This window comes from Chiloscyllium plagiosum, unplaced genomic scaffold, assembly GCF_037043375.1.
Source record: "Chiloscyllium plagiosum isolate Xiang-an unplaced genomic scaffold, Cpla_swu_hap1 HiC_scaffold_4, whole genome shotgun sequence".
Lineage (NCBI taxonomy): Eukaryota > Metazoa > Chordata > Chondrichthyes > Orectolobiformes > Hemiscylliidae > Chiloscyllium > Chiloscyllium plagiosum.
The window spans coordinates 59,076,399-59,088,830 of record NW_028270142.1 but is presented as its reverse complement, the minus strand read 5'-3'; the positions used below and the strand labels follow the sequence as shown (position 1 = coordinate 59,088,830).

The following is a 12,432-nucleotide window of genomic DNA, read 5'->3' as shown; positions in this document are numbered from 1 at the left end:
GTGGCCCTGAACAATCAAATGAACCCTATGACAGTCAGAAGAGTTTTTAAAAAGAACAAAACATCTTGAGCAATAAAATTGCAGCTATCAGTTGCATCCTTTATCTTTTTTTGCCCGTACCATAACAAAGGCAAGCAGTAGACTAGTTTGGCAATGAAACCAAATTGCTGGAGAAACGTAGCAGAATTGGCAGCAACTGTGGAAAGAAAGCAGAGTTAACATTTTGGACCCAGTGACCACACCGCACCGCCTCCAATCACCAACAGCTCATAACAAGTTGACTTGTTTTTGGTTTCTACTAGTTCTCAACACAACTTGGATCAGTATTCAAGAGTGGAAAAAAAAGGTGAAAAATACAATTAAGGCACTCACCAAAGACAAGTACTGCCAGCTTTGGAGCACTTTGCCGAAAAAAGCTTCAATATGGTTGCAAATGTTTCTGAACTGAAACTAGTCTGGTTTGTTATTGTGCTTGCTTAGATCGATTCAGTTACATGCATGAAACAAACCCCACAGGTTTTCCCATGCTTTTTAAGAGTAGATTCAATTAGTTCCCAAAAAAGAATAACTCCATCAGCTTGATTCGTCTTTCCATCATAAGTTTAAGCCTTCTGGCTCTCCTAGTCTGGGGAGTCTTAAAACACACTTCAAAATATAGAACTCACTACCCTCAAAAAACATTTTGAAATGTATATGAAGTCATGACTTATTTCAATTATTCCAAATCTGTACAAAACTAACAAAACTGCTGCAATATTGGCATGTATTTGAACTTGCCTTGAGTTTTTATTTCAGAGTGCAGAGTTTCTGTAAAGTACAAAGAAACATGACAGGCCAAAGTAGCACAAGTTAAACACGGCACGGTGGCACAGTGGTTAGCACTGCTGCCTCACAGCGCCAGAGACCCGGGTTCAATTCCTGCTTCAGGCAACTGTCTGTGTGGAGTTTGCACATTCTCCCCCTGTCAGCGTGGGTTTCCTCCAGGTGCTCCGGTTTCCTCCCACAGTCCGAAGGTTAGGTGAAATGGCCATGCTAAATTGTCCGTAGTGTTAGGTGAAGGGGTAAATGTCGGGGAATGGGTCTGGGTGGGTCGCTCTTCGGAGGGTCCGTGTGGACTTGTTGGGCCGAAAGGCCTGTTTCCACACTAAGTAATCTAATCTAATAAAACCTTACGAACAATTCCGATTCACACTGGAGATTTTCCCTTCAAAACAGCCTCTTGTTCTAAGTAACAGACATAGAAAACAAAGATCACCAAATATAAGTCTGATCTCAAGTCAACAATAGAAGTTTCTGTTCCTTAAAGCATGACATGATGCATGACTATCAAAGGAAGGTGCTCCTAACTATCAAAACTTGCTCAAGCTTTGTTCAGTGCAGGTAAACATCAGAACATATGTACAGAGCCAAGCCTCAAATTTTCAATAAATTGCATACAAACCATTCTGAACTGAACAGAAAACTTGAAGACAAATTCAGAAATCAGTTTATGATTCTGAACTTGCTTAACATTAGTAAACTGATTACCTTTGGCTATTTTTTGAGCAGTTTCTAGAATAGTAATCGCAGCTGGATAAGCTCTTCCACCAACAGCCAGCATAAAAGGCGTCATTCCTCTTGCATCCCTGTAAATGATTATGAAGTTAAATAAGAAAGTTATGATACTATAAGATTTGTAATTTAAATAACGAATTTAAAATTTTACTACTTGCAAATGAATGTTTTACTTTTAAAAACAATGGTAATTATTTACTGCAGCATCTCCTTGCTGAAGGGAGGGGGGAAAAAGCCTATCATATGACCGCTATCTTGCCCTGCTGATAAATGTTTGTGGGAACATGGGGTGAGTTTGCAAGTGGACTCGACATTTCTCCATGTCCCCTGTCCTCCACTATCTTTCCATTCGTGACAGTTTGGGTTGCAATTCAAAACTGTAGCTAGCTATCGAAGTATGCTTCCAGAAGCTACATAAATAAAAAGAGAAAAAAGTATTCACTCATATGGAGTCGAAGTCAATGTCAAGAATCTTAATGTTACATACAAACTTATGAATTAGAAATAGGAAGCAGCCCCTCAGTTCTTCAAGCCTGTTCCATCACTTGGTAAGATCATGATTGATCCAGTTATTGCACATTCTCACTTCCCTGCAATACTCTTTCACTCCCTTGCTCATTAAGAAACTATCTACCTAGAGCTCAAAAATATTCAAGGACTCTGCTGTCTCCACCTTTTCAGGAAGTGTTCCAAAAACACCCAACCTTGTAAAATGTAAAATCAGTCTTTCCAAATGTAACCTTGATCAGAAAATAACCAAATGTAATTTGTTTATTTGTACTGAGTAAGTACAGAATCATTCTTTCCATATTCAGCCTGTCAAGACCCCCTCAGGATCTGATGCTTCATTCAAGTCATCTCTTACTCTTCTAAACTCAGCAGTTATAAGCCTCAGCTGTCCCCCTCCCATTCTATTCTATTTATCTAATAATCTTCTCTGATGCACTTCCGATGCATATAGACCTTTTCTTAAAAAAGGAAAGCAATGCTCCAGATATTATGTAGTATGCCAGATGTGGTCTCACCATTGCCTTGCATTCTGAAGCATTAATGGCTTACCATTTCTAGACTGCATTGGGAGCTTTCTATCTCTGCTAATGTCTGGAATACAATACTGAAATAACGGATGCAACTGGGAACAGGAAGTGTTTATGGTTTTGCACATGTATATCTTACATCTGGCTTGATTATAATTACATCAAACTAGGATCTTCAGGTATCAAAAGAACATACTCCAAGACATTCTGTAAATAGGTTTTTCATTAAAAAACTTAAGTGAGGCGCTTCCTCAAAAAAATGTTTTTTTGAACATGATAGTTTTTAAAAAAAAGTTTGATTACTATATACAGACTCACTATTTGTTCCTTGACTGCCCTGCCCCAATAATGATAAAGCTCCAAATTTCATCAAAGCCAAATTTGGAGCTTTACCATTACCAAATCCAATGTCTAATATGACCATTTATGAAATTACAAAAAATAAAATAAAATCAGCTAGCTTGTCTTATTGTACCTATGTACAATACACTTCAAGTTAAATTTTAGTTTTGATATTGCATCATTGATTATATATCATATTCCTAGTCTCAACTAATTTTCTTTTTTTTTAACATGTTGTTAATATCAGATTGAGATCTTGAGTTTCACATTTATTTTTAAAACAGTAAACATTACACACTACTTACTTGGCTGAAAGCAATTCGCGAAGGTACGGTCGAAGTACTACACTTTCACAAAGTAATTTTAAGATCAAATGTGCATTAGCTTTTCTATCCTTTGATTCCACGACAGGTGGCTCAGATGAAGGACCTACAATTAAAAATGCAAAATTGCTTTAAGATGGAGAAAGGCAAGTTTTATACTAGATTTTTCTCATCTTGCATAGTTTATTCACTGATACAAATGAAACTTTACATTTACGCAAAATTTTAATTCATCATGGCTTGCATAAATCTAATGGATAAAGAATGATACTTTCAGGAAACGAACTACAACTTCAAAGTGCTGGGCCTGAATGGTGGAAAAAATGTACATATAAAAATGTGACAAATTCCCAGTCTCAGCAATGCTATTAAAGAAAACACCAGTCACATATCTTCCATAGGAATGCAGTAACCCCAAGATTACTGTTCAGCAATTTGAACAATAGCTTCCTCATGTATGGCCAAAGCATCTGAAACATTATGTTGGAAAATAAAATGGTCTCAAAGATGAATAATCTTTAAAAATATACTCAAATTTATATATAAAACACGAAGAAAAAAGATCATTCAGTCCAACTAGTCTATATCAGTGATTATACCCTGTTTGAACTGTAAGAGATATATGTTAAAACTGAAATTGTTTGCTTTTGGAATATATAGAAACATAGAAAATAGAAGCTGTAATAGGCCATTCATTATGGTCATCCAACTTAACAGCTTGCTCCTGCTTTTCCCCATACTCTTTAATCCTAAGTGCTATATCCAACTCCTCCTTGAAATCATAAAATGTTTTGGCCTCAACTACATTCTGTGGTAGTGAATGTCATACATAGCCTCTCCACTTTGGATGAAGAAATTCCTCCTCATCTCAATCTTAAATTCTTTACCTTGTGTCCTTAGATGTGACCCCTGATTCTTGTCTCCTCCACCATTCATACAACGACCCTGTCTCACCCTGTTGGAATTTTATAGGTTTCTATGAGATTCTCTCCTTAATCTTTTGAATTCCAGTGAAAATACACCTAACTGATTCAATCTCTCCTCATATGTCAGTCCCACCACCCCAGTAATTAGTCTAGTAAACCTTCACTGCACTCCTTCCACATAGCGGCAACTTGCATTCTCAGATAAGGAGACCATAACTGCACACAATATTTCAGATGTGGTCTCACCTGGACTCTGCATAATTGCTCCTGTATTCAACATTTATAAAATCATGAAAGGCATGGATAGTGTAAATAGACAAGATCTCTTCCCCAGGCCGAAGGAGTCCAAAACTAGAGGGTGTAAGTTTAAGATGGGGGGGGGGGGGGGGGGGGAGTAAGATTTAAAAGGGACCCAAGGGGCAACTTTTTCATGCAGAGGCTGGTGCATACATGGAATGAGTTGTCAGAGAAAGTGGAGGAGGCTGGCACAACCATAAAAATTTAAGGGGCATCTGGATGGGTATATGAATAGGAAAGGTTCAGAGGAATATGGGCCAAATGCTAGCAAATGGGACTTGACTTATACAGGATATCTGGTCGGCATAGATGAATTGGATCAAAGGGACTGTTCCCATGCTGTAAATGTCAGATACTCTATTGCTCTTGCTATAAAAGCTAATTACCATTTGCCTTCTTGACTGCCTTCTGCATGGTTACGTGTCGCAATTGGTGTATAAAGACACTTGGGTCTCACTGCACAATTCCCATTCATTGTCCCACTCACTAAGCATGTCCAAACCACACTGAAGTGTCTCTGCATCCTCAAATCACCCTCCCAACCAGCTTTGGGAGCACTGATAATTTGGTGATATTACATTAAGTGCCTTCATAAAAATCATTGACATACATTGTGAAATCTGGGGTCCTGGGGACCGATCCCCGAGATACCCAAGTCTCTGCCTGCCATTCAGAAAATGATCCTGTTTATTCTGTTTCCATCTGCCAACCAGCTTTCTAAATATCTCAACACAGTACCTCCAGCTCCGAGAGCTTTAATTTCACACAATCTCTTATGCTGGACTGTCTGGAATGTCCAATGTCCAAATAAACCACATCCATTGGCTCCCATCAAACTCTACAATCTAAATCTTCGAAGAATTTAGTGGATGCATCAAGCATGATTTGCCTTTCACAAATCCAGGGTAACTGTGTCCGATCCCATATTTGAAATGTTCAGCTATTAATTAGTTTATAATGGAATCTAGTATTTTCCCCAATACTAATGTCAGGCTGACTGGTCAATAACTCCTGGTTAACTGCCGCCCTATAATTGCAAAAATTAGTGTTTTCCTCTTCCATTTGAAATTTTTAATTTACTTTCCATTGATAAATTCATACTGGTTTAATGCTCACATTCTGATTTCTAAATTAGTAACTTGATTACAGATGCATTCCTCATTTTACTTTTATACTGCAAATTCCATTCCTCCAAAGTACTATCATTTCAGTTTATATCAGCCACTTTATTTGCTTTTAATCCTACAATTTAAAAAAGTTACCATGTTTACAACCAATGGCTAAGAATGCCTTAAACAAAAAACTTAAAGGAACATTTGCCTTTAAATAAGACAATGGGACAGTGCTCCCATATTCACTGGCAGCCAAAATGACTCAATTAGAACACAAAGGAACAATGAGGAGAATTAGGTCAGGTAGTTTGTCAAGACATACAGCAGAAAGATTACTGGAGTATTTCTGCAAATTTAACTGGGCCTGTATTATCAAGTAATATTTCAGTGTTCCTTTCCCTCTTTCCTCATCAATGGCAGAAAAAAGATTGAAAGGGTTCATAAATTATATCAAGAGCTCAGCAAAATCTGTACAGATTCTAAAGTGACATGTAAAATTATTCATCAGATTGTTTTATTTTGAAAGATTAATGGAACAGTTCAGTTTTATACTTGATTAAAGGTCTAAGCACAAATTATGTTTCATGAAAAATATAGAACTTAGTATAGGCCACAGTATAAAGGCATTTTTTTGTATAATTCCCTCCAGCAAATTAAAAGAGCAGAGAGTTCTGAATCTTAATCTACTTCTGGATTGCAAACACTGTAAAAGTTAATTAAATGAGTAGTTATGGCTGGACAGGTGATATGCTATAGCTGTATGATGTGGGAGCTGGTTAATCCCATTGTGAATGGCAGTGACCACATCTGCACCGAGTGTAGGTTGCTGGAAGAACTCCAGATCAGAATTATGATCTGGAATCTGAGCTTCAAATTCTGCAGCACATCTGGGAGGGGAAGAGTTACTTGGACACTGTTTCAGGAGACAGTCACACCCGGTAGATTAAGTAATTCAAATTTAGTAAATGTTCAGAAATCAACAAGGTGTGACTGTAAGTGAGGTAGGTAGGCAGGATTCTGAGTTCAAGAGTGCAGGAGCCTCAGCCCTTGACCTTGTCCAACAGGTATGTGATTCTTGCTCCCTGTATGGATGAGTGAAAAAGCCGTAGATAGGATGAGCCAGCTGACCACAGCAGCATGGAACAAATGGCCATTCAAGAGGGGGGAAGCAAAAAGACAAGTAGTTGTTATAGGGGATTCTATAATTAGGGGGACAGATAGTATCCTATGCAAGCAGGATTGGGAGTCCCGCATGATGTGTTGCCTGCCCGGTGCAGGACATCCCTGACCGGCTTGAAAGGATATTGGAGCGGGAGGGGGAGGATCCAGTTGTTGTGGTCCACGTTGGGGCTAACAACATAGGCAAAGCTAGGGTGGAGGACCTGTTTGTGGATTATCAAGCGCTAGGAAGGAAATTGAAGTACAGATACTTAAGGGTCATAATCTCCAGATTACTACCAATGCTATGTGCCAATTGGCATAGGCATAAGAAAGTTAGGGAAGTAAACATGAGGCTAAAGGATTGGTGTGGGAAAAGAGGGATTCTATTTCTTGGGGTATTGGCATCAGTTTTGGAACTGGGGGATCTGTACCGATGGGACGGTCTCCACCTGAACCGATATGGAATCAGTGTTCTAGCAAAAGGATAAATCGGGTGGTCAGTACGACTTTGAACTTGAGTCAGGTGGAACGGAAAGCAAAAGCGATAGGGGGTATGGAGTTAAATGGAAAGTTAAGCAGCAGGACAACATATGTGCAAGTGGGTTTAGCGCGAGGCAGACTTAGAATACAGCAAAAAGGAACTTAGGACATCTTATGATTTCCAATGTCTCTAATAATGGTAAGAAAGTTAGCATTAAGGCACTTTACCTGAATGCTCGTAGTATTCGTAACAAAGTAGATGAATTGACGACACAAATCGCCGTGAATGATTATGATGTGATAGGCACCAGAGACATGGTTGCAGGGAGTTCAGGACTGGTAGTTAAACATTCAAGGATTTACAATTTATCGAAAAGACAGAGGGGAGGAGAGAGGACGGGATTGCCCGGTTAGTTAAGAATTAAATTAAATCTAAGGCACTGAACAACAGAGTCAGATGATGTGGAGTCTGTGTGGGTGGAGTTGAGGAACCACAAAGGCAAAAAAACCAAAAACCTCCTAACAGTGGTCAGGACCAGGACGCAAGACGTCCAAGGAAATAGATATGGCATTCAGAAAGGCACGGTCACGGTGATCATGGGGGACTTCAATGTACAGGCGTATGGGTGAATAATGTTGTTGGTGGATCCAAAGAAAGGGAATTCTTGGAATGCCTACAGGATAGCTTTTTTGAACAGCTTGTGATGGAGCCCATAAGGGAGCAGGCTATTCTGGACTTAGACTTTATAAAAGATCTTAAAGTAAGGGAATACTTAGAAGTCAGCGATCATAATATGGTAGAGTTCAGTCTGCAGCGAGAAAGAGAGAAGACAAAATCGGACGTAATGGTGCTAGTTAAATAAAGGTAATTATAGAGGCATGAGAGGGGAACTGAAGAAAATCAACTGGAAGCAGAGCCTAGCAGGGAAGACAGTACAGCAACAAAGGCAGGAGTTTCGGAGTGTAATTGAGGACACAGTACAGAGGTTCATCCCAAAGAAAAGAAAAATTATTTGGGGGGGCGGCAGAATTAGAAAGCCATGGCTGACAAAGGGAGTCAGGAAACGTATCAAAGGAAAGAAAAAAGAGAGCCTATAAAGCAGCCAAGAGCATTGGGAAATCAGAAGATTGGGTAGGCTACAAAAAGAGAATAATAAAGAGCAAAATAAGGCAGGAGAGGATCAAATATGAAGGTGGGCTAGGCAGTAATATTAGAAATGATACTTAAAGTTTCTTTCAATACATAAACAAATGAGAGGCAAAAGTAGACACTGGGCTGCTCCAATTGATGCTGGAAGGCTAGTGGTGGGAGATAAGGAAATAGCTGAAGAACTTAATAAGTACTTTGTATCAGCCTTTATAGTGGAAGACACGAGTAATATCCCAACAATTCGAGAGTGTCGGGGGTAGAGTTGAATATGATAGCCATTACAAAAGAGAAAAAAAACCCAAAAGGCCTAAAAATTGATTAATCTCCTGGTTTATATCCTAGAGTTCTGAGGGGGCTATTCTGGAAAAGTCTGCCAATGATATGAAGTTAGGTGGACAGGCAGGTAGCACTGAGGAGGTAGGGAGGCTGCAGAAAGATTGACAGTTTAAGAGTGTGGTCCAGGAAATGGCTGATGAAATTCAACATGAGCAAATGGGAGGTTTTGCACTTTGGAAAAAACAATACAGGCATGGACTATTTTCTAAACAGTGAGAAAATTCATCAAGCCAAAGTTCAAAGGGATCTGGCAGTGCTAGTCTAGGATTCTCTAAAGGTTGAGTTGATGATTAAGAAAGTGAACGCAATGTTGCATTTATCCCAAGAGGGTTGGAATATAAAAGCAACAACGTGCTTCTGAGACTTAATAAAGCTCTAGTTAGGGGCCCATTTGGAATACTGTGTCCAATTTTGGGCCCCACACCCCAGGAATGACGTACTGGCACTTAGCATGATCCCTGGAATGATAGGCCTAACGAGTGGCTGAGGATTCTGGGATTGTATTCGTTAGAGTCTAGAAGGTTGAGGGGAGATCTAACAGAAATTTACAAGATAATGTATGGCTTAGAAACGGTGGATGCTGGAAAGTAGTTTCTGTTAGGCAGTGAGACAAGGACCCGTGGGCAGAGTATTAGAATCAGAGGGGGTCAATTTAGATTGGAAATGAGGAGGTATTTATTCAGCTAGAGAGTGGTGGGCCTGTGGAATTCATTGCCACGAAGTGAAGTGGAGGCTGGGACGTTAAATGTCTTAAGATTGATAAATTCTTGATCTCGCAAGGAATTAAGGGCAACGGGAAGAGTGCGGGTAAGTGGAATTGAAATGCCCAGCCATGATTAAATGACAGAGTGGACTCGATGGGCTGAATGGCCTTACTTCCACTCCTGTGTCTTATGGTCTTATAGGAGACCATAATAAATTAATATTTAGGAAGACTCAGCAATATTACATGAATAAATATAAAAGCAAAATGTAATCTAAGAATGCAACAATGAGGAACTTTGCTCTAAGTACATCACAACTAGTTTTTAAGAGGAGGAAGATACAAAATAGAAAATGGTATGAAAAAACCCAGGAACATTATGAGAAATATTTGTTCCACCTACTCCTGTTTCAAGGAGCCTGATTTTTGACGAAGGTGGCTTTAGAGGAATGAGAGTCGATAAAATGGCTGTTATTGGTTTCAAGCTTATTCCCTCCAGAATGAAATTCCAGACAAGAGCAAAGCCTTAAAATTAATTAGGTCATTTAGAAATGAAGTCAGCTAGTTGTGTGAAAACCACTTCTACAAATTAAGACTGAACCCTACACAAGAAAAATTTATTTTTCTTGTAAATAGGGGCTATTAATGTTTAGGAGGTAAAATATCATACTTCTGCATTTAAAAAGAACACCTTGGATATGTACAGAAACTAAAAAATATAGACACTTCAAAATGGCATCTTAAAGTTAAACCATGGTTTATGAACATCTAACTTTGTAATGTGCAGAAACAAGAAAACGATTACATTCTCCAATTAAATTGGTTAAGACTGTAATTGGTGACAAAGTCGACAATCATTCCTAGCTCTGACGACTAATAAAATAGGTGAACCATTCCCATCAAGAGGTTCACATATTCTGTTCCCCAATTGGTGCCGAGAGTTAGGTGATCTCAGCCAGACCAGAGTTGCTGAAAGGTGTCAGTGTCCATGGTTAAGCGTGGAAATCATGAGCGCTTCTTAGATATTCTGCATAAGTCGTTATTTCTTCCAACTTGAATGATTTGAGAAAGTTTAACATCGCTTTTCACTTGGCAACTTTTAAATTCTCTCTCTTTTGCATATAAGCATTGCAATATATTAATAGTAAGATTTAAAAAATAATATCTAAGTAACAATACAATTTGTTTTCAGTAATATATCTAATGACATGTATATAACTAAAATAATTTTAATCTACTCCATTCCCCAATATAGCATTTCCATTCAAAGATCTGATGTCTCAGGAAAATTGGCAATAAGGATATTATAAGCTTGGTATCATATGACCAAAGCTGTGAATTTAACATAAGATTTTTTTCCTCGTGATTATTATTTATTGACATTTGCTAGAAGCAAGACAAGTCAAGTTAGTTTGGAACAGGATCAGTTTTAATGAACTTTCCCTATGATCACAAGATTTGCAAAGCTCAATCACTTGTTGACTAGGATTACACAATAAAGTTGATGGCAGCAAGGTAACTAACATCAGCAGAAATCAAAACTCTCAGGTGGAGGTAAAGAAAATGTTATAGAAGGGTAACCTTACCTGGTATGGTAGATGTGCTTGGTCCTTGTCCAGTACCAGATGCTGCTGTGGTAAGAGATCCCACAGCAGGAGCGAGGATAAAATCAATGTCACCATCTTTCAGTAAACAGAATAGCAAATGATCATCAGGTCAAAACAGTCCTCTGTCTAAAACACTTTACAGCTTTCAGAACTGTGGGGATACCAAAATGTTTCACTCGATAACTGCATGCTGCTCTGAATATTTATTTTAAAATTTAGTGCAAAGATCTCTTGACTGCCAAAAATAAACAAACTTGCTTCTGATGTTTCTAAAATACTTTATACCGCATCAAAACCAAAATCTGAAATGGAAGTATAAGTGACTTCAACTGAAATAATAAAAATCTTTGTCTCTTGTATATTGACTTTTTGATGGATGTGAATAGTAAAAGTAGTTAAACTTTTGTTTACAAAACTATGATATTTATTTTAGGTTTTTGCTGGTTTTTACTATCTAACTAACTTGAAAACATTGGATGAAGGATGCCCAAAAGATAGGACACCACCAGATGGACACCTTAAATTTTCATAACACTTGGGAATCTAAAACTAAAGGTATCAGACATAAGTTGTGCCTTGCAGTGCGGTTTAATTTCCTCACTCTGAAAAATGTATAGTTTTGATTGCTCCCAAAGTAGTCTTTCAGCAAAAAATGAAACCAATTTCCAATCTAGTTCCAGAAAAGCACAATAAACTGACATCTTCATGTTTGCTTCACCCTTTGCTTCAAATCAAATTTGGTGAACAAGGTGCAACTCAATATTACACATGGGGTAGCAGCCCAGATAAGATATTTCATGTTGTGAATCAATTAAAACTGTGCTATTTGTAGGGAGCCGTGCTACAAAAAATGTGTCAGTTTGTTACCAAGCCATGAGAGCAAAGTACATAAGCCCTGTAAAACAATGGAATTAGGGAAACATCAGCATTTTTAAAGCATCAAGAGTATGGCTGCTTGGGTGTTGTAAAAAGTATTATCAAATATAATTTGATGCATACAATGAGCTATCAAGACAAGCTTTAAAGTAGCATCATACAGGAAGAGAAAAAGGAAGGTGGAGAGCACACACAAAAAGATGGGGAGAGTGAAGAAGAGAGACAGTGAGAGAGAGGGTGAGCAAGCATGGGAACACAAATGGCATTGCCTTAAATTATTGAGAACAATGCAGCTGGAGAGTGTTAAAAGCCAGATGCTCCCTAGTTTCAGTCGTGATTAGTGGCGATCAGATTTAGCAAATAATGAACAGATTGCACTGTTTATGCTACAGGTTGAGAATGATTATAGTCATTGGTGACAACTTTTCTGGTTATAAATATGTGACAAATGGGTGGATGCAGCATGACGGTTGCTAAATTGGACTACAGTGAATCTCAAGTACTTGATCTCCCAATGAAAAACTTCAA

General features: G+C 38.4%; 1 protein-coding gene across 7 annotated transcripts in view; it reads right to left on the bottom strand.

The window, feature by feature from the left end:
* The window catches only part of ubr5 (ubiquitin protein ligase E3 component n-recognin 5), a 167,208-nt gene that overhangs the window by 57,182 nt on the left and 97,594 nt on the right, over positions 1 to 12,432 (bottom strand). For all 7 annotated transcript variants that reach the window (XM_043688514.2, XM_043688515.2, XM_043688518.2 and 4 more), the window contains 3 exons: positions 11,008 to 11,103; positions 3,239 to 3,362; positions 1,528 to 1,625 (listed from right to left, as the gene is read on the bottom strand). In XM_043688514.2, the coding sequence (XP_043544449.1) occupies positions 1,528 to 1,625; positions 3,239 to 3,362; positions 11,008 to 11,103 (318 nt within the window). The remainder of the gene's footprint in view (positions 1 to 1,527; positions 1,626 to 3,238; positions 3,363 to 11,007; positions 11,104 to 12,432) is intronic.